Below are 26491 nucleotides of genomic sequence, written 5' to 3'. Positions count from 1 at the left end.
TAATAATTCAAAGCAGTGTTTCGAATCGACAACGCGATTCCTTCGTCCCATCCTTTCTAATACAGTCTCTTATTCAGTCACGTTCCGAAAAAAAATCATAAGTCGAAAATAAAGATAAATGAATAAAAACTGAGGCTATTTGCAAGGTTATAGTATTGTACGTAACGCGAGTTTGGTCTATCGTCGATTGCGCTAGCCCAAACCCAAGAACGATGGCCATAACTGCCACGCATCGATATCTAAGTTTCTATCGAGACACAGAGGGCAGTTTTGCAGACTTAATGGGTATACTGTAGAACGTAAGAAGGTATAAGACGGTATATATAAATAAAAGTCTTAAAAAAGATCGTTAAGGCATCAATAGAGCGGCTCGAATTCAAATCCTAACACCATTTTCTCATGCTTCCGCTTCACTCGCATCGGCCATGGTACTGTACGGTACATGCGAAATATCGAAAAGCATCTGTATTTTGCTGATGCATTTGATAACTTCTCGGGACTAAATACGACGCCTTCCGAAAATCCAATTTAAGTGAGAGAACAGGCCTGTTTATCCCCTTCCGTCCGTTTTCTGGAAACTTAGACAGGCTCTGGAATAGAATAGCCTTACTTTCCTTTCGCCCGCTATCTCTTCTCCCGGGTGAACCCCTCGTCCTTGGCCGCCAGTCCCTGTGGACTGGGGAAAGCCATTGGAAAAAGGGACGATTTTCTTACAGGGAATGTTGGTTCGTTCGTTGGCGCCGAAACACGGGGACCGCCGAGAGGCGCGCCGGAACATTCTCCGCGGCACGGGCTCCGGCGTCGGCGCGGGAGCATGCGCGAATAGCGGAGAGCGTCCGGAGTCGGCCGACTGCGGACGTAGAAGAGGAAGTCGGATCTTTCCGCTCGACGCTTTCGCCCATTACCGAGACCACCGGGCGCATGGCCCTCTCTCGCCTCCCTTTCTGAAGGTAAGAGCTTTCCTCTTCTCTTCCGCCGGCGGCTCTCGGCGCTTCGGGCGCGCCCACCCCGCCTGGTACTCGAGCGCTAAAGGGTTTTCGGAAGACGGCTCGGGGACACGAAAATGCGAGGAAAGGGTCGGGGATATCTCCTAACCTTTTTGCCGTCGAATCGGAGGCAAAAATCGATATCGGGCGTTCGACGCGGCCGACAGGAGAGCGGGGAGAGAGAGATCCACAGACGGATGCCTTCCAACGGGTTTTCCCCGCCGACGCTTCTTTTCCGCGGAATTCCGGTCGATAAAGAGAAGCGATTTTCCGGAGTTTACCCCTGGATTCCACCGGAAACCGACCGTCGGATCGTTCTCTTCGGAGTCTCCCGTCTTTTCCGCCGATTCTCTCGGAAAGGAAAGGGACGGAAAATCGCCGCATTGACCGCATACGACGTCAGAACGTTTCGCCTACCGTTCTTTTGTTCGGCCCGCTTTTTTCTTCGCCGAAACCGTTGTTCCGACCCCAATAGGAGTTTAGATTCGCTCCCCTTCGAATCACTACCGGAAACGAAACGGGACGAGTCTAGTTTCCGGTCCGTAGTCGCTTCCGGTTCCGATCGAGAGTGGCCGAGATAAGGCCTCTACTACGAAGAATCGATCGGAACCGGAAGTGTACGCTTCGACCGGGGATGGCATCGATGATAAAATATTCTTTGGTCCTTAAAAGGTGCTCGATTAAGGGCTAAGAAATCCGAGGAGAAGGGGCGGAAAGGAGAAACCGCAATTTCGGCCGAAGGGTCGTTTAATGTGTAATTGAACATTTAAGCCACAACCTTCGTACTCCAAGTTTCGAAAAAGTCCGAACCCGACGGACGACGAACAAGGAAAGTCGCCAGACAAAACTTTTTTTGCACGTTTTTAAAGCAAATTCCCCTCTCGCGGGATAGAAAAACTCGCAGCGAATTTGAGAAACGACCGACGAGGGGGAAATCTGCAGAATATTGCCTTTCCGTTTCCGTTTTCCGTTTCTTCCGTAAACTTTGAGAGGGAATTGGATTAAAGGAAAGAGTGTCGTAGGGGACGTCGGATAGAAAGACGCAGTTCCTTCCAAATCGATCCGCGCTAGTTTGTCTATTTCCTACGAAACCGGAAAAATCCTCGTCCCGCTTCTGAAAAACCGGAAATCGTTCCGTTTGGTGGGAGGAATGAAAGTCCGATCTCTCTCCTTCCTTATTAATCGTCGACTTTCGGAGTTTATTCCACCCCTTTCGAGCACGGCGGTATTCGGAAGGAAGTGGAAGACTGAGAAAATTCCACAAAAATCGGAAGGGTTAGTAGGATTTTCAGCGCGCGCCACCGATCTCGGGAAGAATCGATCGGGAACAGTACGAGGAGGAAATCGATGGGAGAAGGAGGAATGGTCGAAAGTGGGGAGGGCTAACGAGATTTTCCGGTGAATAAAAGGCAAGGAGAAACCGTCTCGGGGTTTTTAAGGAGCGGAAGACGACGTCTCCTCCGACGCCAAACTTGGAATGAAGAAGGGTGGCGAGCTCGTTCTCTCGTTTTCTGTTAAATCGTAACGTTTAACCGAAAGACTTACAATTTAAAGAAGGAAAGGATAGATGTAAGAGGGACGAAATTAAATAAAAAGACACTTTTAATAAATCTAAAAATGGCGTTAACTTCTTACGGACGAAGTTTTGCACGCGATTATGACGTCAATAAGCTTTCGTGTTTCGACGCAACCCGGCGAGTGATCGCGTCCGAAATCGCACGCGAGGGGAAGAATGACAAAATAACGACCTGTGTAGTTTCTTTCCCGGGAACTAAAGATTTCTAATTCCTCGACCTCGGTAATTTTTTGCTGCCGGAACGAGCGGGATACCTCCTTACTTTCTCTTAGCGCTTAATTTTCCAGTCGCAAAAGACTAACAAGAAAAGTGTGGTAAGGAATTCTTCCCTACGGGAAGACTGATTCGGTCACAACTCTAACCGTTTCTTTTTGTTTGTTTTTTACAGCCCGAAAGTCGAAAGAATGTTTGTAGACGGGGATAGGAATCTCCGGCAGAAATTGCTGAATTTAGTGGGAAAATTATTGAGGACCAAAGACCCGGGATCGGCCGCTGACTCGGACCCCGACGCCAGAACCCAACTCAAGGTGGGAGGAGAATCTGAGTATTTCCGGGACGGCCCCCTCCCCATCCGGGACTGACGGTCTTGGGTTCTTTACAGAAATGTCTGACGACGTTGGACCTGACTTCGCTGGGAGTGGGCAGCTGCGTGGGTACCGGAATGTACCTTGTGGCGGGAATGGTGGCCAGAAACATTGCCGGACCGGGAGTGGTCATGTCGTTCCTGGTGGCCGCCGTCGCCTCCCTCTTCTCGGGTAACTTATTTCTCCTTCCATCCTTCGAACCTCTTCCGAATTATCTGAGACGGGCGTTCGGGAAGGGATCCTTCTGTTCTGTCAAAGGTTTATTCTAGTCGAGACGATGTGATGGAGGGTTTTAGGAACGGGCGGTTGACAGAGGAATCGTGAGAGAAGAAAACGGGTCAGACCTCGTTTCTCTCGGTCGAAGGAGAGAATTAGGGAAATTAGACGAGCGACGTTGAAAGATAATAAATTTGGGGGGGCGAGAAAGGAAAGAAAATTTATTTCTGCTCTTTAATTAATTCTGCACTAAATTAAATTCTCCTTTTTTTCTTTTAATTTCTCAGTTAAAAAAAAGAAATTTAAAAAATTAGAAATTTTCTTTTCATTAAAATCGATTGCGAAAACAGTCGAAGGACGATTACTTTCCAACCAGGGAACCCGTCAATGTTTAGAAGTCGATCTCAAATTTCTTAAAACGGAGATGGTCCATTTCCTTCGTCCGCTCGCGAGAAATACCGACGTCGTGGCGATGATCCGATTATCGAAAACGTAATTTCCGGTAGAACTTTCATCCCTCGGCGACGACGTAAACTTAAGTCGTTTCGATGTTCGCGTCTTTAGCCCGGGCGGGCGAAGCTTTAACCTCTATTTGGGGGCGCAGGTGTGTGCTACGCGGAGTTCGGAGTTCGAGTGCCTCGCACCACGGGTTCGGCCTACATGTACAGTTACGTCACAGTGGGAGAGTTCATCGCCTTCGTCATCGGATGGAACATGATACTGGAATACCTGATCGGAACGGCGGCGGGAGCCTGCGCCATCAGCGCCTGCATCGACTCTATGGTGGACGGAGCCATAGGCAAGACCATTAGAGACTCTCTGGGAACTTTCATCGGTAAGTCTTTACAATTTCCTTTCTCTCTCTGACTTTATCGGGCGGGCGGGATGACGGAAGTTGCGCTCCATCTTCCGCTCCCACTGGCGTTCCGGCCGTTTTCTCGTTTTTTTTCTTTATAAGCAAAAAAAAGCGTGCGAAATTAAGAAAATCGACAGTCACACTCGGGAATCAAAAACAGAAAAATTCCGGTTGTCATTATAAACGGGTGGAAAACGCAGAATGTTTTCCGACCAACGTCGATGATGAAATTCATGAAACTTAATATCTTAGAACTAAAGACCAACTATACAGAACTAAAAACACGCCAGGAGATTGTGGAAGCTGCTCGATGCGGAGTCTAATTAATTGTGTAGAAAAGAGTCGAAGACGGAGGAACAAACTTTTGAAAAACCGAAGAGTTGAGGGAGGGAACAATTATTCCTATCAACAAATTTGTGGCGAGAAAGAAATTAAGGAACGGGTACATCGGAGAAGAGAATCCGCATTCCCACGTTTCGACTCAAAAAACTTTCGAGGACAAAGGAGTACTCTGTAAACAGGAGCGCCTGTACACAGGGACACGTGCTGCCCTTTTCGTCTCGGTTGCCCTTTTCCTAGTCCCAAGGATTCCCAAACAAAAGAAGATTCGTGACTTCTAGCCTGTTCTCCAAATATAAAGGATACTAATGAATGATATTTATCCATTGACCCTTGCAACTTCGTCGTACGTTGACCATTCCTTGTTTTCGAGGCCAAGTTAGCCCCGTGTGCAACCAGCCCTTACCTCGTGGGATCTCTGATCCGAAGTTGAATCGTAGATTTTGAAGCTTCTTGCGCAATGTACTGCACAGTACCATGCCTTTTTTATAGCTTGTGTCCCCTTTTTCATAGTCCGCGGGTACCGCTGTGAGTAAGTGATCTTTTCCGACGGCTCTCTAAGGCCTGAGGGAAACGATAGACAGGTCGGAAGACGACCGGAAAGTCAACTAATCCAGGAATTTAAAATTTTATTTTTTCGAATTTCAAAACTTTGTTTTTAAACATTTATGATGGCAAATATGATTTATCGGATCGTCCGCGATTCAATTTCGTGCACGTTTTATCCAAAGGTACCAATTATTCAAATATTTTGGAAGTTTTGAGTTGGCTTTGGGTACTTCCAGATGCACCACTATCTGGAGACGGCACCTCAATTGTCGCATGCCAAAGGAATACTTCTTGGAAATAGACGCGCCCAAATATTGTATTCCGCATTTATTCTAAACTGCGATCTTTCTCCTAATTTCCTCCATTTTTACTGTACTGTATCGCAATGGGCAGGCCTCCTGACGACGGGTTTCTCGTATTGGGAATGAGAAAAAAATCTTATCGAAGAAAGAAAAAGAAACCGACAAATCATGGCACGAGTTCATTTTTTGTGAATTCATTTTTAGGCCCAGTTCCGACGAAAATTCTTCGGATCTTCCCCAAGAGAGCTACTCAGCGCTTTCTCTCGTCGGGTGCCACCAGAAGTCTGAGATTCTCCTCTCTGGGAAAAATGTCTAAAGGAAAACGTGGAAGGACGAATGGCGGGAAAATGATCGGTTTCCTTCGATTCTGATTTTATAAGAACAAAGGAATAATTCCAGACTGCGTTTTTTAATGGAAAACTTTCTGCCTTCGATCGCCACCCGTAGTTTAACGCCATCCGGGATAATAAAATATCGGCTTTTGACGCATTTTTTTAATCGACTGACGTTTCGGCGCCCATTCCTCGGCGTCGATCGAAACGTAATTTAATCGTAAACGACCCTCTCGTTCTCGCCACGGCCGTTTTCATTCGCCCGTAAACAATATACGTCGGAAATTACATCCGGGCGTAGGCATTTGGCTAGAACGAATGCGATTCTACCTATCGCTAGCATTCTTTAATGGCGACGGGCGCAGTAATTGTAACATTTGTGCCGTTAAAACTTGTTATTAAACACTTTCAATTGCGTTGTTACTAGCAAAGTTCAATAAGTAACTAGTAGCTTTGACTGGTAAACCTCTCTTTTTCCGTACGTCTGAAGTCTCGATACGATCAAACCTCTTACGAATGGCGCGCTCGATCCGATTTAGGAAATCGTTAAAGAGTAACACCTCGACCCTCGATGGATTTTTGCGCGCGTTTTCCGAGACAGATTAGGTCTTTTAACATAGAGAAATCTTTGGACAGGTCACACTCCAGACGTCTTAGCGGCGGTGATAACCGTGCTGATGACCATCCTGATGGTAGCCGGGGTCAAGAAGTCCCTCTTGTTCAACAATGTGCTAAACGCCGTCAACCTGGCCGTCTGGGTCTTCATCATCGTGGCCGGACTCTTCTACGTCGACGGGAGGAACTGGTCGCAACACGGAGGATTCCTCCCTTACGGATGGTCCGGGGTGAGTCGCTTCTCGTCCTGTACAGTACGCAATCGTCCGTTCCGAAAGCGGAACGTCTCTTCGGGAATATTCCTCAACCTTTTTCCAAAATTTTGTCGCGCGTCGGAAAGAGTAAAATTCGGAGATCTTTCGGGAAGATCGACCGGGACCGAGCGTTAGATTTAATTACAGTTCGGGACAAAAGTGAATCGAAAGTTTAAAAGAGATTTTGGCGGTTCGAGAGACGAGTTAAGAGAATGATGGGGAGTGGAAAGAATAAAGAAGAGGGTGTGATAAAGAGCGGATTTAATAGTAGCCAGCGGCAGGCCACTTACCAACTCTCCGGCTAAGATAAGGCAGTTTGGGAGAGACGAAGACGGAAATAGAGAAGACGTTTCCTTTCGGCCGACGAGACGTCTACGCGTTCTGTTAAAAAAAAAAAAAAAAAAAAAAAACTAGAAGAGAGATAAGACCGTTTGCCAGAAGAAAATGATTTTCGTTCCGAGAAATAAAAAGTCTTCCCGGATTTGGACGAAACTTAAATGAAATTCCGCCAAAGATAAGGACGTTCTTTGGAGACAATTGTCGCATTCGTTTTCTTCCTTCTCCTTAAGCGTCCGATTTCGATTTCTCGGTTTTTACGGGAAAACTGAAAAGTTTTCTAAAGGGCGTCACCAAAAAGCCCGGCGATTTGTATAGAACGATACGCGTTTGGAATTGTTACTTAAGTCAGTGTTTCCCAATTGAATTTGGCCGAACTCTATAAAATATTGCGAAACCCTTCGTAGAATACTTAAGTATAAAGTTAAAATAGAGAAAGGGAAAATATTTTAAAATGCTAAACCATTGTATTATTTATTGTACTGTACGTATCAATAAGATAAAACTAAAAAAAAAATAAATAAAATCGCATAAAATAATATAATTAACGCCAAATAATATAAAATAAATCGATAAATGACAATTCTTCGTGTCAGATTCTTAACATTTTATATAATGCACGAAAGCCGAATTTGCAGATCGAAAGAATCTTTTAGCCATTTCTGTATTCAATTTTTGTCGCTGAATAATTGGAAAATCCATTTACGAGTAATTATGGGTTAGTTAGTTAAGGACAATAAAATTCCGATTACCCTTGCTCATATATCCAAATATAGTTTAAGTGTCTCCAGAATGCAATTAAAGAAATTTTAAATAAATTTTCTCTTTAGTCTGATGCCCGTCGAGATTTCGTAACGTTCCTCAGGAAATCCCACTTACACTAATTTTCAATCGGGGAATCGTTTTTGTCATTTGGCTTATCTATTGTAAAGTGCGCGTGAATAAATAAATAAAGCCAAAAAATAAGCTGCTTCTTAAGATCATTAGCAAAGATTGATTAACTAATATCGATATAAATATGTTAGTTCTTTAACCGAAAGTTTGAATCGTCAGATTAAATAAGCGTGATATAAAGTGAGTGTAGAGCTCTCAGAAGAGCACATAACTTAAGCATTGTCTACAAAGCCATACCTAAAAGTTATTGCGAGCCGACAAATTGTAGTATTTAGTTAAATAAAAGTAATAAGCATTAATATGATAACAAAATATGGTAATTTTCTCCTAGGACGGTGGGCCCTAAATTTCATTTCTCGGGACTGCTCCACGGAACATCACTGGGGAAACACTGATTTAAGCAGATGGTTCTTTTCACGGAAAAGACCGCCGATACCTTTTATCGATTTTGTAAAAAAATTTTAATTCCTCCCGTGGAAAATGGCGTCGGAGCCAGAATTTGTATTCGACGATAGTCCTATAATCGATTCGAATTTGAATCGAGACGCGTAAGCCGGAGGAACGGCCAAAACTTTCCTCCCGTCCGAGGGGGACGGAAGGACGGTGGGTGGCATCGGTAAGAAGGAAGATGTTTTTCAGGTTCTGGCCGGAGCCGCCACCTGTTTCTACGCCTTCATCGGGTTCGACATCATCGCCACGACGGGAGAGGAGGCCGAGAATCCCAAGTGGTCCATTCCGACGGCCATCATCCTCAGCCTGATTATAGTGCTCACAGCCTACATCAGTTCCAGTTTGATGGTACGAGTCTCCTTTTCGTTGAGGCCCGCCTCGGCCCGCCCGGCTTAAACTCCGTTCTTCGCAGATAACTCTGGTGCTGCCTTACGACCAAATCGACGCCGAGTCGGCTCTGGTCCAGATGTTCGACGCCAGAGGAGCCACCAAGTCCAAGTACGTCGTGGCGGTGGGTGCGCTGGCCGGTCTGGTGGTCAGCATGTTCGGCTCCATGTTCCCTATGCCCAGAGTCGTCTACGCCATGGCTAAGGACGGACTCATCTTCAGGTAAATTATCCTTCCTGTTATATTCACGTTTGACTTTATATATCTCGTTTAGCGCCACAAACACCACTTAATTCATAAACAATGCTTAAATTTCGGTGTCAAATTTCCGAATAACTGCGTAGGTAAACGAAATTGCTATTGGGTCGAGAGCCTTCCCACATTGTGGTTAAACTGAAAATGGTGCGTAAAAAGGCCAAAGAGAAGGAACTTCTAAACAATAATAATATGGAGACCGAGAAGAGATAATAATTAAGGACGCACTTGTCGATACGAATACTAATAACGCTACACTGTCCTCGATGTACAGTACAGTACAGTACCGTCGTTAAACGATTGGTATTTTCCGTGCATTGCATCAAAGGTGTTTTCGGCTGATATTTCGGAATTGTTCCTTAGTATGTATCTTGGTTCCTAGTATACGTATTTCTCCGCGTATGTAGAAAAATTCCGAGAGATAGGGAATAATTAAGCCTTTGAATCTGCGAGAAACTTCGGAAAGCACACTTCTTTCGCAAAATTTTTGCCTCTGTAGAGCTTAAAGTCTGCTCTGTAGAAATAAGTTTGTTCAATAAAAGCAGATTATGTTGGTTTGACATCATACCAACAAGATTAACCTTAAATAGCCAGCATCGAATGTGAATAGCTTCATATGGAAGAAGAAGTAAAAGTCCATCGAAACGAAGTATCGGGTATGCAGCAAAGCGAGTGTAGACACGTGAAACTACTGTCAAAACACTTCTGCAACAGCTCGAGCACAGTTAAGATCGTTTAACGCTTATTAAGCACTCTCTAATACTGCTCTTGTAAATTTCAAGGTTCCAACGTCGAGAAGAAGATAACATATATTGCCTGCCTATCTCGTCTGTCGTCTCATCCGCCATCATTGCAACCTTTTTATTTTTTAAGACTACTTTCTAAATTTTGCTATGCAAATATTCTGTGTGTTAATATCAGAGAGATTCTCCCTTAACACATTATTATTCATCCAAGCCTCGAAAGCTGAACGGTTTGACTTTTCCAGCGGATTGTTGTCAGAAACTGCCACCTTTCACAGTCAAGATCATAAATGGAGTTTGCTTGAAAAATCCGCGTGGGCAAAGTCGCGGGTAACAGCTAGTAAAGATATAAATGAGTAAATGTAAGTTAAATAATACATTCTTGCTTGTTTTGCAACTTTGACATCTTCGAACATCTGGCGCTTAAGCGCCATTCCACGTCGTGGCCTTGCTTGCTAGGTCTATATACTTTTTATAATACCGTACCAAGCCACTCGTTTAATAAGGAAATTACATAACACAATATCTGCGAGACTCTTCATTCCCTCTTGAGAAAATTGCTTCCCTCCATCATTTAAACTCGTCTTCAGTGACAGAACGAACAGTGATGCAAATTGCTCTCTATCGACACAAATACAATCCTACAGAACAACGTTTCTTTAATCACTGAGAACGACCCAGCACAATTCCTTTTTTTTATCCAGGAATAGTATTTTAGAAAAATGGGAAATTTTGATTAAAATGTGATTGGTTTATGTAATTCCAGAGAAAAATATAGAAAATGAAAATTTTTGAATAGAAGGGGACGTTATTAGTTATTATTATAAAAACCAACGACCTTCAAATTTTTACTCTGTAATGCGCCTGCCGAAATTGTAGGAGAATCGAAATGGCTCTATCATTGTGATTTTCTTTCTATATTTTCCATTTCATAAAATTTTCGCGAGTCGCGAAATTGTAGCATTCTAACAATTTCTTTAGAAATGACTAAAGAAATTGAAGTATAATTTACCCCCTTATAACAAATATATGTTTAGACGTAACGACTATCGTTTTCTCGATCACACGTCATAGTTATTATAATAGGCCGTGGTAAGAATCCATTACGGAACATATTCCGGTTTAAAGATGACAAAAGCAAAACACGAATCACCTACAACCAGAGGCGTTTTTATGCGTAGGCAAAGTAGGCATGTGCCTGAGGCGGAAAATGTTTACAATTGACATTACAATTACATGATCGAAAAATGACTTATACATTAAACATTAAATTATATTTACATATAATAAACAAAATTATATACAAAATCTAAACTCAGTAATATAATTAGTAGTGGCATACATTGGTTTATTATGAAAATATTGGCTACAATAAAAAAAAGTAATAGCGCTATTACACATTTGTAGTGCGCAAATTTAGCGACAATGTGAATGCAATTAATATAAATGTTTATTATGAGTGATGAAAAGAAAAGACTCACTGGTAACCAGTATTTACTATCTATACCTCCTTCTATAAAAGAAGAAGGTAAAATTTTATCTGTTTACAGGAGAAAAACTGCTAAAAATGCCTGTGGTTACAGCATACTGTACAGTACAGTACAAACGTAACAACCGGAAATTTAGGTGTGTGGTGGATTTCACAGTTAACTAAAGAATCGATTGGTTTTAAATGTCTCACGCTAGTAGACTAGCACCTAACCCAATACTCTAAAAATTTTGCAGTGTAGCTATTCTTGTCTTATTCTTTCGAAATGACAGAGGCAAAACGTTCTTTCAAATATAGACCACAGGTTTATTCGCCTAACACTCGACGAAAACACATTATACCGCTATAATAATGATATTCGAAGCGAATAGAGAGGCACGACTGCAAAATCTCCGGGGTTGTCTCCGATCGGAAGATACAAATCGATATATTGTCTGCGTAGAATGTTGACAACCACTGGATGTAGGAGATGAACCATTCACGGATTCCTCCATTGATAACTTTCTTTAACGGGGTAAGGACGAAAATAAGTTATCCGGGTGGAAAATGACATTCAGAAACCACACTAATATGTCTACGCAGACACGTAGAAGGACCGGTTACTGTTTCGTCTCAGATCCAATCGCTTTTTTAATACGGATCAAAACTTGGTTACGAACTAGAAGAGTATTAAATCGTTAATGCTATAAAAAAGGTCTTGGTATAGGTAAACGATGGCAAATTGTGCGCTTCAATGAGAAGGATGTAAAATACCAAATCCAAGCAATAGAAACGTTTTTATAAGAGATATGGGATTGAAATATTCGTCATTCGAAATAAGTCTATAGATTTACTTGTTCAAAATATTAGTTTCTGTCGATAGATGGCTTCAAGAGCTTTCGGACTGTCTTCGGGCGATGCAATGTTTAATCGCATTCTCCTTCTGATTAGTTTGGTACCTCGATTCCATTCGATTAACATAGTGGAAGACTCCTTCGTAGTAAACTATTTGATTTCTTCGTCCAGCATCGTCCGGTACTCTTCCTCGCCTTATTCTATCCTACTACGCATTCCACCTTCGCCCGCGATTTGCTGTAGCCTACATAATAACTGACGCCGAGCACTGTCGGTAACAAAGGAAAAGAATTGTGACAAAAGCGCTAGATATCAGTCGTCCTTCTTTCGGTGATAAATTCTGAGCAGCGAAACCAATTTCGTTCTTAATAATACAGATCTCGTTTATTTGAGGAGTTATAAAAAAAGAATCTGAATTTAACAGATGGTCACGCGCGGCGTCTTTTCTCTCATTCTTAAGCAAAATTCTAAGATATTTCCCATGCCCATGCGTAAGGGCATGGGAAACTTTACCAAGTCAGATTTAAATGTTCCTCTTTTTTCGATTTCTCTTCCCAATTTTCTAATCTATATTGTAAAAAATAGTTTTAAAATGTCTCTCGTTTTTATAAAACAAGAAAGAAAAAGAAAGGTTGGCTTCGTTCTAAATTCGGAGTTAAATATTAAATAAAATTCAGTAAAATAGAAACGGGGAGAATACTACGTTCTAGGAGACGACTGAGAAGTAATTAGAGACCGGAAGAAACACTGAGACACTCATTAACTCCGATCTACGCGCGGACTTCACTATTTAACTACTAATTAATCGAAAGAATTCGTTAAAGTACTTATCGGAGACGTAAATACTCCAAGAAGAGTAAGTCCATTCCATCGATCGGCGACTAAGAGAAGGAACGATTACAAACGCTAATGCACCGACATTACACAATCCGTAATACGTGCAGTTGTGGGATACATTCTGTTATTCACGTCACACACACACATAGGTCTATACATACTATCGTTTTATTGGCTATCGAAAGCAAAAAATCCTTCTAGGATCCCTATTCATAGTGGTAAGTGGCAAATATTCTTTCGACCTCTTGGATTTTTCTTTAGCGGCACGTAGCCGCTAGAGACACGTCCGGAGAGATGTCTTTTCCATTAGTAATCGCCGTCGGAAACCTATTAGCTGAACCGAGACTAAACGAAAGCCAATTACTATCGCCACGCGCCAATTCAGAGCACATTCGTTACGATTTCGTATCGACCATCCCATAATCCTTATGCAAATTATTCTTTCCTAGTTGCGGGCGTCCACGGCCCGGATATCGGAGAGTCGATGGCATCTCCAAAATTTGGGCAGTAGCCTTGCTCGGCGGTTGGATCCCGATGTTTGGGTTCAGTCTTTCAGAGTGTTTCGAACGCCAAGGAAGCAACGCTGGTTTCCGCTAGCGTCTTTCGGAGTGGAAAGAGTACAGAATTAGCGGTCACTGGGGAACAGAAGTAACCGATAAATAGTGATTACGGTTTACCAGCGAATGCAATTCGCCCGAGACGATGGTCGTCTTCGTGTTTTGATTTACTCTCCCGATCGAATATCACATTTAAGAAATCCATTGGCTCGGAAAGGAAAATCAAACACCTAGAAACGTGGCCGTTATAGAAGAACCTGTTTCCGGAAATCGGCGGAGGAAAGGTCACCGCGGCCATTAAACAGAAACAGGCGATCGATGGCATAAATAAGGATCGACGAAACTCTTCACCCACGTCTACCGACACAGATCGGGAAGCGTTCGAATCTTCTACACTTACGTCTGTGCCAACCTCCTTCCTGTCATGCCGTTCGACCTAAAGTACAGTACCTTACATTCGTCATCCGACATCGATCTAGAGACGGCAATCTCCGATCAAAATGGTGGAAACGTATGCACCGTCGATTCACGAAAATGACAAGAAGAAATGCGCGATCCAACTCTCTCTTCATTTCGCGTCATGAAGAACGTGCAAATTCAATTCTCGTATTTCCGGTTAAATTAAAGTGAACTCCTTAAAAAGAAAATTCTGGTTACTTTGGTACCGCGGTTGTTAGTTTACTCTCTAAACGACGCCGTCTCCACATTATTATAAGAACGACAATCTCCAGTTCGAAGATAACCAGTAGAGATCGTCAGTTATCTGATTCAGAAGACCGTTTATTCGGGATCGATCGACGGAAGATAAAGCGGAAGGAGCTTCTTCCGAACGCGCTCGACCCTTTCTCCCGCGATAACGTCCCAGCGGTTGTCGCTCTGTAGATTAATCGACTATCTCCTTTTCTTGGGTGGCATAGTCTCTCCTTCATTATGTTTTAAGCTTTATCTTTCCTCGCACCGCGCCCTTTCTCTTCTTATCTTCCTTTTTCTTCCCCCGAAGCGACTTTCCATCGCTCGTATATTTCGGATTAGAAAACGAAACGGAAAGGTTTTCCCCGCAATTTCCGTCGATTGCCATTAAATAAAAATTGATCGCTCCCTTCGATTAAACCCGCTGATAATCTCACTAATTGCGTTTACTTTTGGGCAGGTCTCTGGCTCGGGTGTGGCCCGTCACCGGAACTCCGGCCTCCGCCACCTGCTTCCTGGGAGCGGCCACTTCCTTCGTCTCTCTGATCGTCGGACTGGACGTTCTGGTCGAAATGATGTCCATAGGTGAGTGTGCAGTGCCCCGCCCTCGCCCGCCTCCTCGATTAAAAGAGGGAAAAGGAAAACAACTGGTCTCTCTCGTTCCGTTTCTTGCCTGGATTTAATGCGCCCGCTAGGCGAAAGAAAGAGAGGCGAGCATCTCGAAACACTGAGGGTAAAGAACCGTCCCTTTTCAGTTTCATAAGGAAGCCACGCGAAAAGGAGTCCGTCGGTCGCGCAGAATAATCACATTCCAAACAAATTAAAAGAAGAACAAACGATTGGGTCGATTCCCCGAGGGGTACGCGTTAAGAAAAGACAGATGCACCGGGAGTGGGTGAAAAGACTAATTATAAAAGTGAGATAAAGAGTGACGGAAGAAGTCGTAGAGTCCGGTCTTAACGGCTAGAGTACGAGTTTTACGCTTAAAATAGAGTGCTTCTTGGTTGTAACCGAACAGGGAAGAAATTTGTACGGGAGTAGGAGAGAACTAGTGTTCTCCCTACATCAACGAATCTCCAGGTTCAAAGATAAACGAACGGGAGATAATTTGGTGAAAATTCCCGTCCGCGCTTACGGTGGATCGGCACCAAGAATAAATGGCAGAAAGCGTCTGGCACCCAATTCGCTGGCAGAACAAGATTTTCCGTAATTGCGAAATAATTTACGAAGTAGCGATGTCTTGACAGGAATTATTTGACATGTCGTTTGTCGTTCTAACACCTGTAGGCTATTTGCGTATATAGAAGTGGACAGAATAGAACTTTTTCCGAACGGGCGGCAGATATAAAAACCGTTACCGATTTTTCCGAGAGAATTAGAAATTGTAGGTACGAGGAGATGCAGAAATAGAAAATTGAATTATTTTTAAAATTCCAAGAAGCGAATCATCGGATAAAACTGTTTAATCGAGTTTGTTTAAACGATACTTTTTTTAAAAAGTGGTAGTGGAGTAGAACAGGCAAAGAGGGCGTTGTTTGTTGTTTGTTTGGAACGTGAAAAGATGGTAGAATTAAAATTTTGCGAGAAAGAAACGTGAGCTGACTTAAGAACCAGTATGACGAAACGTTAGGGATAAGACGAACAATTTCTATTTTATAAGCAGAGCGGGGCCATAGATAAAATCTCTTGTCGTTAATTAGCGATCTACTCTCTATATTCATATTACAATACTTTTACCGGGTCTCTCTCTTCCGATATCGTCGATGTCAGGGGGTGACATCAAGTTCTTGTTTTTCTTTCACCTCCGTCCGAGCGAAGCGCCCCTTCGTCTCCGAAGATTCGGTCTTCGTATTTTCGCGGTGGTCGCCTCTCTTCCCTCTCCGGTTTCTTTTAAAGTGGGATTTTGTCGGGAGGCGGCGAAGGGAAAGGAAGGCGAGGTCGGCGGTAAGCGTTTGGCCATCTCTCGCCGCAGGTACCCTGATGGCCTACACCCTGGTGTCTACTTGCGTGCTGATTTTGCGCTACCAGCCCAGGAAGACTACTTTGGTGGAGCTGTTGCCCGAGAGCATCCGGTCGGCCTGCCCCACTCCGTCGAAGGAGGTGCCCGACTCTATCCTGACTGCCGGAACCACCACCGTCCGCGCCAAGCGGACCAACAGAGTAGAGTCTTCGGACAGCGACGAGTCTCCTCCCCCTGCTCCCGAAGACAACCCCGGATACGGCAGTCTGCCGGTGCCTCGAGCCGAGAAGGAAGAGCCGTTCACGGCCCCTCCGCACCAAGAGAAGAGTAAGATGTTGTCCTACCTGTTTCCCTACTGGAATCGTCCGGGTCCGGCCACGGAAAAGACGGGAATGCTGGTGATGAAAGCAGTGGGAGTCCTGTATCTGCTGATAGTCGGCATGGACCTGATCGTCGTCTGCGCCATGCCCGCTCTGGAAGCGGGAAGCGGCGCTGCCATCTTCTTTCTTCTCATCTTTCTCTTCGGTCTGATCGCCTGTCTCGTCGTCATCGCCAGACAACCCCAGTCCGAGTGAGTACCTTTCTGTCCTTTTCATCCCGCGACCACTGCTACGTTTCCGACGAAATTTTCGCTCGTGCGATCACGAGTCAATTCGCGCTAGAAAAATTTGGATTAATTCGAAAGGAACGTCAAATGTCTCGACCAAAACGGTCTTTCCATTCGTAGGGACGGAAGATGCTTGGCCTTTCACCGGCAGAGGCGGAGCTAAAGAGAAAACTAACCGTTACTTTATCCATTCTTCGTTTCGCCGTTAAACCGGAAAAAGAGCCAAGTATTTTTAACGCTAGACGTTATAAATATTACTTCATGCGCTTAAGTACGCTGGAATCGGAAGAACTCGGCCGCGAAAGTAGTGCTAGTGTGGAAAGCTGGTCCAAGAAGTTTCGTCTCGTATCTTCGGCGCAAAATTCTATTAATAGTTTAATCAGAATCTGGAATCCGAGTACAGATAAACTGGACGTTCGTGTGGCATTTTACCACATTTTGCTAGTTATATTCACAAGTCAGTTTGGAGGGAAAAACGTGTTTTGAACGGGAAGGAAAATATCTCTTTAAGTACTTTCCCAGAAGAGTGGATTTACCGTTTTTTCCGGTTTCAGGTGCGATTTGAAGTTCAAGGCTCCAGGGATCCCCTTTGTTCCGGTGGTGGCCGTCACCGTCAACATCTACCTGATCATGAAGCTGTCCATCCTGACGCTGGTGCGATTCACCGTCTGGATGAGTGTGGGTAAGTTCCTCCCTTCTTTCCTCTTCTCCCTCCGCACTCTTCCAGCCGAAAGGAATCTACTCCGTTCCGTAATCGCTTTTCTTCGAATAGTCTGATACAAATTTTCCAATCGGAGGTCGATTGTAGGATATGTTAGTTAAAACGACAGTGTTAATTGTTCTAGTTTGATACGTTTAGTGGTGTTTTCTGTATTAAAGTTACGCTACTGACTAGTAAGATATATGGGTACACCTAGAATGGGACGAGGCGTTTAGGTTGGAAAGAAGCGTTTGTAAGATTAATTTATTAGCAACAATAAAACAATACCGAAGACGGACTGATTTGTCTCTACAAAAATCCATATTGATTTTCACTGTGTAAAAAAAATCGTTATTGTTTCCACTGACGACGTATGCCGATCGAATTGATTAACATTTAATTATAAATGAATGGAATTAAAACTGTTCTTCGAAATTCGGCCGACTTTGGGCAGTGGCACCACGAAGGTGGTTCTGTTATTGTTAAGATAATTTTGCTTGAACTCTGCTTCACACAAGATAATAATCTGCCATTTTGTACTCTAACGAATGACTGAATTTGGTTGTATAAAATATTATTTTTTTATTATACTTCGTGGCAGAGTTCAGCAGAAAGATTTCATAAAGGTAGCTTTGCTACAAAGAAGCTACAAATATAAAAAAACTTTGCAGCTATTCGCGGATTAATTGTATAGAAGGGCTGGAGTCTGCAGAAAGCATTTTGTCCATTGTTTTCTGCAGTTTACGCATTGTTTTCTTGCAAAACGATCGAACCTATTGCACATATGATCGGAAGAATTTCATCTTCGACATACGTTGTTTTGCAGGAAGGACGACTCATTATATAGAAGAGACGACGCATCACATCGGAATGATTTCGTCAAAGTACGAACAAATTAGTATGTTGCTCTCAAGAAAATTATTCTACAGTGTTTTTAAGTTCTAGTATGCATAAAGTTTGATGTGACAGATATTTCATTTAGATTTATAGCTATTTTTGCAGAGTATCGTATCGAATTGAGGAGCCAAATAACAGGAGGAGATACAATTGGAAGAACATGAATAGGTTTAAACTGTAGAATAGTGTTTGATTTTTCTCACAATAAAGTGTAATATAAATGACACAAGACTTTCTTTAGGCCTTGTGTCATTTATATTAATCATTTATATTTATTTAATTATATTCAAAGTAACAGATCGATTTGCAAATAACCGAAGGCGGCTAACATCACCCGAAAAAAAAAAAACTGTAGAAAATTAGTGTCTTAATCCTAAAGTAATAAATGAATGAATAAAGAGAGGAATATGTCTCGTAGTTATTTTGGCTCCTATTGGAATTATGAAAGGTAATATTGTGAAAAGTTCGTACAATTCAAACTTATTTCTGTCATCATTACATCATATTTGACGAAGCAGTCCATAAATTATAATTACTTACCACCATATGGTACTCGCCATAACTGAATCCTGTTCTTTCGCAATCAAAAGCACTAACTACTAAGTGACACCAAAACCTACAACAACGGATGAGTCGCTGCGCTGCTTCGAGTTCAGAATGAAATGTATAAAATATTGTTCTAGTTATCTTTTCGGTGAGAATTGCTTCTTACAAATATTTACATAATGCAACAAATAAAAAGACATAATAATTTTCGCGTGAGCAACATACTAATCTTTCCATATTTTGACAAAAATCACTCCGTTAAATCTTACGACGTGTCGTGCATAATGAGTCGTATTTCCTGCCAAACGCCGTATGTTGAAGGTAAAATTCTTTCGATCCCATTCATGCAATTTGTCCATTGCTTTCTGCAGCCTCAAACATTTCTGTGCAATTAATCCGCAAATAATTGCAGTGTTTTTGTATTTGTAGCTACTTTGTAGCATAGCTTCTTTTGTGAAATCTTTCTGCTAAAATCTGCCACGAAGTGTAATAAAAAAATAATATTTTACACAACAAATTCCATCTACGGAAGAGAGAGACACAAAATGGGCAGATTCCTTTATTTGAAAAATTTATAATACGTAAAATAAATGAAATGACTAAAATCTTATCGATTAATAAAATAATTAGATACATTTAATGTATCTATATATATAACCCATTCATTTCGTGTCCGTCCCGTAACCGTTTCATAACGGACACTAGAGGCGCCCCTATCGTGTGTCATATTTCAAACATTCAAATTAACAATTTTAATTATTATTTAAATTAACAATATAAATTATTATTATTCATTTGGCCAATAAATTATTATTTGGTCAATATAACAATATAAATAATTCAGTATATTTGTAATAGGAATTTATTATTTCAGGGGCTTATATCTCGCGAAGGGTCGCGAGTAGGGGTATGGTTCCTTTGACTTTATTGTTCGCACAGGGGGCTACAGTTTGGGGGGATCGCCACCTCTTCATTCGGAGGGTAAATCTTACCATTCAGACTTTTACAGAGCTGTAGGGCATATTGATAGGAACAAAAAAGTCAAAGGAACCGTGCCTCATGGAAATTTGTAAAGAACGCCCATTAGGGGGCGTCCCTGGCTACTAGTTTTTAGATAACATAATAGGAATTCAATCTTTTGTTTTTAATTCGAAACTCGCACAAAATTTTGTTAGGTAATAGCCTGTATTATAATAACGAGCAAATATTTATTTTGTGACATTGTCACAGTGCCGGGCTGCAATTTTCAATGTATTTAATTTAAAATATGTGCTTTCTACCTTAAATTAGTAGTGTCTTGCCCCTGTACATCATACTTTTCCTTTACCATTAAAGTCGTGCCGATCATCTATCTAACACCCTTCAGAGGAAAATTTTTGAATTGAAATAAAGTGACTTCCGGTTTGCAATCACAAATTCTTATACAGTTAATTAGGACCTCCTGCCCTTAAGGTTTCCATACATAGTCTCGGATTTCATCTATCTAACTCCGTTCTCGAGATTAAGTTAAAATTGACGGACGGACATACGATAGTGTGAATTTATAGGTCTATAACTTTTTCAAATTGCAGACCAATAAAGCATATATATTGTCTCATCTATTGCCGAAGCTACTAGGAACTTGTGTACTAGATTATTATAACAAAACCGGGCGCTCTTACCCTACTTTCCTTTAAATAAATAAGGTATTAATTTATGTAGTAATATAATTATAATAATAATAAATAAATAAGGCAGATTCTTAATTAATTTCAACCATTTCGAACTTTATATTTCTTACGAGTACAATTATTTATGCCATTGAATCACTGTAAATGTAAATAAGTAACTTTAACCTGACTTAAGTAGCTTTTAAATTATTCCTACTCTTTTAATTAACATTAATCGCGGTTTATTAATTTTAAATCAAATTACGCTTTGTTTAATAATAGGTAAATATAATGAAAATGCGATTAAAATGAAATTATCGCTTGTGGTAATATAAGTTAATAGAGTTGAATATCTTATAGATATTCTATTCTGCAAAGTAGAGTTGGTTTTAAGGTAACACGTGGTAATGATAGAATGAAAATGGTACTATAATAATAATTTAAATACGTTACAATCTTAAATTATTCGGAAAAGTAGACTAAATTTGAATATAACCTATAAAACAACTGCTCAAATCGTGTACTAGTGTTCGCGACACTAGTTGTTATCAACTAAGAAGTTCAAGATCCAAAAAAAAATGAAAGTGTTAGCTATCTTATATATATTTTATTAATTTAAAACTGTTAAGTAGTGACATATAGCATGAAATTACCGCACTCAACAAAACAATACATCCCATTAAACAAAATCATTTAACTGTCAGAGAAATTCATATAAACTATGGCTGCAAGTGCTGATATATAGTATATAGGAGTATGTATTTTTATGTGCCTTATTAATGCGCTACCATGAGAATCAATTTAGATTTAATACTGCCTATTGACTCTTTGAAATGTTCTTAATGAAATAATGTATAGTAACGTCAGAAAGAAATGTTTCGGAAAGACTGGAAGACAAAAACTTGCAAAGTGCGCACTCCTATAAACGTAAGTTATAACTATTTGTTCAATGCTTTTATGATGATATTATATGATAATAGGAAAAATAGTTTATATATATATATATAATTACATTTAAAAATACACGTGCTTTACAGCAATATGATTCTTTCAAATTCTTTTTATTAGAAAATTATACTGATGAAATAATTTTATTGATATTTTATGATTATTTGGTGTGAACAAGTGCTGTTTAACATAGGAAGAATGAGTTAATAAATAATCAGGCCCGCTGAAATTGTGGGATTTTTATTGATTTCAATTATATTATACAATTTTCTCGACAATCAATTGTATAATATAATTGTATAACTGTATTTATAAATGAGTTTATAAAGTTCAACACTTAAAATAAACACTTTTAGACTTAACACTTTTTTCAATGATATCTTACCAATATTATATTACCAATTATTATCCAATTATTATTACCAATTTTTATTATCCAACTTATTATCCAACTATATTACCAATGTATTATCAGGATCTCTAAGAGTACGTGCATACTCTTGAACGCATCTATCTTAATTAAAAAATAAATCATAATAAACATCATATTCCACTCAAGTCCTGCCAAAACCTAACTGATAAAGCAACCTAAATTTATGTTAACAAACAAAAATCATCACTTCCACTTTAAAGATTTCAGAGCCCATTATTTCTCAAAGTTTAAAATATTTCAGAAGGAGGTTGAAATTTTCACTTACAAGTTAGTTATTAAAACTACAAGGTACAATTTAATGATTCACAATTCACGAAAACTCAACCTTCTTTCACACGTTTTGTATAACACTAATCAAACAATCGACATTGCCCGTATCGAGAAAATTAGCATTCATCAAGTTGCGTAACTTTCCCGGCGAAAAAATTTATGTTTAAGAAAGATATTAGCAGTTTAAAAACTTGTGTAGCGTCATTTATTATGAGATTTTATTTTTAAAATAATTATTATATTATTAATTATAATAAAAAGACAAAAGTCTTACTTTTGAGTGTACAGATGAATTTTTATTTGGTAAACTAAAAATTTGTATGAGTAAAACAAATTCATAACTTCAAAACTTTTTGAGAAATGTCCCCTATCCCGTTAATATCTTTGGAATCAATGGTCCGATTTTCCTAAAAATTTCTAAAAGCATTTTCCCCTAATACACAAATTACCTTCAAAATTTCAGAAATTTTCGACAAAAGGCATAGATGTTATTAAGCTTCAAAGTGGGTGAAAAATCGTACCTCACACCGGGGTGATGGGGAGTCGGCGGAAAAAATACATGACTTCCGAGTCGATACTTTTTTAAAATCGATCCCGACTCCCATAAAAAGATTCGACTCCTCGACTTTCTACTCTCCATCCCTGTCCTCCACACACACACGCAAACACAAACATCAGTGGAGCATTATCCTATGGACAAAAAGAGAAATTGCCTGGGGGTCCCACCAACAGGGTGCCCCCAAACCAATATTTCGAGAAATAACATCAAGATTTATAGTAAATTTTGCGCCATATCTGAGGATCCTAGATTGCCGGTGTGGCGCAGCAAAGAACTTAAGTGATTCGTTTCGCTCGCTTCCACCTCGGATCACCCCTCCTTCCCTTCGTTCCCCTTCAAAAATTTCGTGACAATTCATCGATTCCCGGTGCTGCCGTTTCTATTTTGTTTTCTCGTAACGGAAATATGTCGTGACAATTTTAAGTTTATTATTTTATGTATATAGAGCAGACGCATAGTTATAAAATCTATCAAATACTTTTTTTGATGTGAAGCGAAAGCAAGGTTCTAAAGATGCCGTGAAAAGTCTGAGGTAATTATGAACCTCAGATAGAAAAATTATATCAAGTAAACAGCAGCATATTTCCCATATTTGGTTCCATAATAATCACATTATTTTCTTTATACACATATTGTACCGAGTTTATTGTTATTTTCTGGTATAGATTATAAAGTTATATAAAATAAAATTTGTAAGCAGTTTTTGTTAGGTTTTTTTTTAATTATTCAAATTAAATATTTGACCCGCGAATTGGAGTTACTGTAATAAATTTCGAATTCAATTTTGACCCACCTTCGGATAAAGATTCGCTATCATTGGCCTATCGGAAATGATAAAATAATGTTTCATACAGCAAGCGTTGGTATGATGTTATTACCTAAAAAAATAGTTTGCAACATAGAAATTACAACGCGGTTCCAAAGTATGACTATCTTACAGAAATAGTTATTTGCTCCACCATTTTAGCCAACTTAATTTCTTACTTGTTAGTTTCTACGTTACCGAACACTACTGGAAGCTTCACTTTCGAACTACCTATTCGAGCACCGCCTGGAGGAAATCACTTTGACGAAAATATTGACACGTCCATTTTTAGATTTGCCTTTATAGAAAACTAAAAAGCGATGTTAAATACCCTCTTAAAATACTATATTTCGTAGTTCTAACATTTCAGATTTTATGCATTTTTATTAAAATATACTAATTTTTTATAACGTGATTTTTCGAAACGCGAGAATGAATTACAAAACGGAAATTTCGAAGGTTGAAAAAATTCTTTTTCTAGCGATGCCGGTAAAGAGAGTGAGTTTATTAACTGATGTGTGTTTTTTTTTCAGGTCTACTGATGTATTTCTGTTACGGCATAAAACACAGCACGATAGAGAAAGTAGAGGACGGACCTTTCGAGTTGCAGATTCCCCGGAGGACCGCGGAGAAGGCCGAGGCCCGAGATCTTTCCTGGAGGACGACGGAGACTCCCGCCGACGACACTTTCGAATCGGAACGTCACCCGCCGGCGAGCAAACAGTGGGAAACGTTCGAGTGAATTTTGTTATTTTTCGCGCGGTCGCATCTTTTCTCTATTCCATTGTAATTATGGTTAAGTGCCGCCGAATGGTTTTCTTCTATTCGGCATCCCCGTCGTTGTCGATATCAAAATATAAAACATTTCGTTCCTTCCGAATCCCTGTTCTTTTCCTTTCTTTTTCTTCGCGACGGTATCGCAATCCGGTGACCGAAAACGAAAGTATTTCGTTGACGTCTTAGAATATATAAAGGTGGAGGAGTACAGTCGCTTTTAATTCGAGTCGAGCCGTTTAGTTCAGCAGCTACTTTTAGTGATTTAACGAATCACAGGTAACTTAGTTACTAACGGCTCGTTTTTCTTTCTTTCGCTTAAAACTATAACATTGCAAATTATTAAAATTAAATAAATAAATAAATTCTAAAACGAATTCCAGAAGTATTGCTTCAATGCAGTGGCGTAATTATTGATATATACGAGTGGACCCCTGTGCAGCATTCCCAAAACGAGCCTTCATTGGGCTATCTGTAATATTTTTGGCGACACGGCCTAACATAAATAAAATTATAAAGTAATAAGTAGCTTAATTTATTCATTTTAAAAGTAATAAACTATAGAAACATCAGTATACTGTAGTCCTACTTACTTTGTGATGAATACTGGCTGCCTAATTTTTTTTATGGATTTAATTACATCGAATATATCCACTGCCTTGGACAAGTCCAGTTTCTTCTTTTCTGAATTTTTGATAGAAAGTAATGCTAAATCACTTAATCTCCCTTCGGCCACTGAGCACAAAAATATTCCGGAAAATTGAATATTTACACAAGATGTGATATTTTCGAATCCTGCTTGTGAATCTATCGATGTAAATCTTATTTTCAACAAGAAGGTTCATGTATAGTTCTTATGTCTTTCAACAATAAATGTGATATATTAACCACATTTCACTTTCATTTCTCAAACCCCTTAAAATGAGAAGTATTTCCTATTAAATCATTAAAAACTATATACAAATTATTTTAAAATGATTTTCGTATTAAAAAATGTAAATGTACCGTACCTGTTACAGAAATATAATGCATATACTTTTTTAATAGATAGGAAAAATATTTTAATGTAAATAACAGCAACGAAATAAATAAGAAATTCAAATTCGCGCAAAGTTTACCCGATTATACTCCTCTAATTATTAATATTATATTATTTTGATCGTGTGGAGGTTGCCACATTTTGAAGTGCCACTGTACTGTACGTAATCACGTTTCCCACGGTAATCAGTAAAAGTAAACATTTTTTCCTATCGGAGTATTTTGAGCTTGCCATGTTTCTTCCTTCTTCAAGAGATCCGCTCCTAGCACTGGTCAATCGGCACCGTCACGGGAATAATTCTCTTATGTAATAAAACAATTATGTTGGTAGAGTGGAGAAGCCAAGTGCTCCTAGTTGCTTAGGAGCCCAGTGCAACTTGCAGGTAACATAAATGGTAGTTATGCGTGAACGGAGTCTTTATGACTCCACTCGCTGACAGCTTTATTAAAATGACTCGTTCCGAGCGCATTTATTAACGCAAACCATATGCAGTTTTAATACAGACTCAGACTCGTACTCTCACCCCTGTTTATGTATTCTAAGGTTCACGATCTTCCTTTCGATTTTCTGCCGGATTTTTATTTGAATTTCGAAGTGTTCCTGTTAGTCGGCTTTATTAGGCTGAGTTTTCGACCATAAATGTCACCGGCGCGTCTTGGCATCGAAGAATTGTGGGATACCTTTAGCCGTTTGATTTTTTAACCCTTTATATTTATTACGGATGTTTGGAAGTTGAAATTAAAAAAGAAAAATCCAAATTTGAAGTCTTTCGTTTTACCATTTTCGATTAATCAGTTTGTTTTCGTCCGATCATAATTTTAAGTAATTTTTTTTAAATTAAATTTAATGACAAAGTATTAGTAAAACGTTATTAGAGAGGTTGCGGCCGAAGTTTTCATCTCTCAAACGTGAACGCCGTCAAGCGACGTTCGACGTTCACGTTTGAGAGATGAAAACTTCAGCCGCAACCTCTCTAATATAACTGAATTACTCTTTGATTCATTAACTATAGGTAAAATATGCAGAGATGGCCGACTTTACCAAATAAATAAAATGAAATAATTTCACCGAATAACCAATTGTCGCTGGTTCCTGGCGATAATGGTAAAACACGTTTCATGAAAACACATGCGATAGATGCGTGTGACGTCACCTCTCGTTAAGTGTTTAAGATGTGAATAGATGGTACTGTACATCCGAGACTCCAATACGTCACACGTATT

General features: G+C 40.1%; 1 protein-coding gene across 1 annotated transcript; it reads left to right on the top strand.

Annotated features, from left to right (window-relative positions):
- The first annotated feature begins 826 nt into the window (after positions 1-826).
- On the top strand, positions 827-26026 carry LOC111632165 (probable cationic amino acid transporter). The gene is made up of 11 exons (XM_023376531.1): positions 827-950; positions 2951-3089; positions 3164-3317; positions 3967-4197; positions 6377-6585; positions 8479-8637; positions 8702-8898; positions 14542-14666; positions 16054-16612; positions 17203-17330; positions 23989-26026. Exons 2-11 carry the CDS (start codon positions 2967-2969, stop codon positions 24195-24197), a joined length of 2094 nt encoding a protein of 697 aa, XP_023232299.1. The 5' UTR covers positions 827-950; positions 2951-2966; the 3' UTR covers positions 24198-26026.
- The last annotated feature ends 465 nt before the right edge of the window (positions 26027-26491 follow it).

Source organism: Centruroides sculpturatus, unplaced genomic scaffold (assembly GCF_000671375.1).
Source record: "Centruroides sculpturatus isolate CEXI.00-Female unplaced genomic scaffold, Cexi_2.0 scaffold703, whole genome shotgun sequence".
In the NCBI taxonomy this organism is placed as follows: Eukaryota; Metazoa; Arthropoda; class Arachnida; order Scorpiones; family Buthidae; genus Centruroides; species Centruroides sculpturatus.
The sequence above is the reverse complement of the archived record's forward strand: the minus strand, read 5'-3'. Positions and strand labels throughout refer to the sequence as shown.

Bases quoted from the DNA above. Each gene is read 5' to 3' on its own strand.
- LOC111632165 (XM_023376531.1), top strand. From the start codon at position 2,967: ATGTTTGTAGACGGGGATAGGAATCTCCGGCAGAAATTGCTGAATTTA. The intron at 3,090-3,163 runs GTGGGAGGAGAA...GGTTCTTTACAG, and splicing joins ACGCCAGAACCCAACTCAAG to AAATGTCTGACGACGTTGGA. The intron at 4,198-6,376 runs GTAAGTCTTTAC...ATCTTTGGACAG, and splicing joins CTCTCTGGGAACTTTCATCG to GTCACACTCCAGACGTCTTA.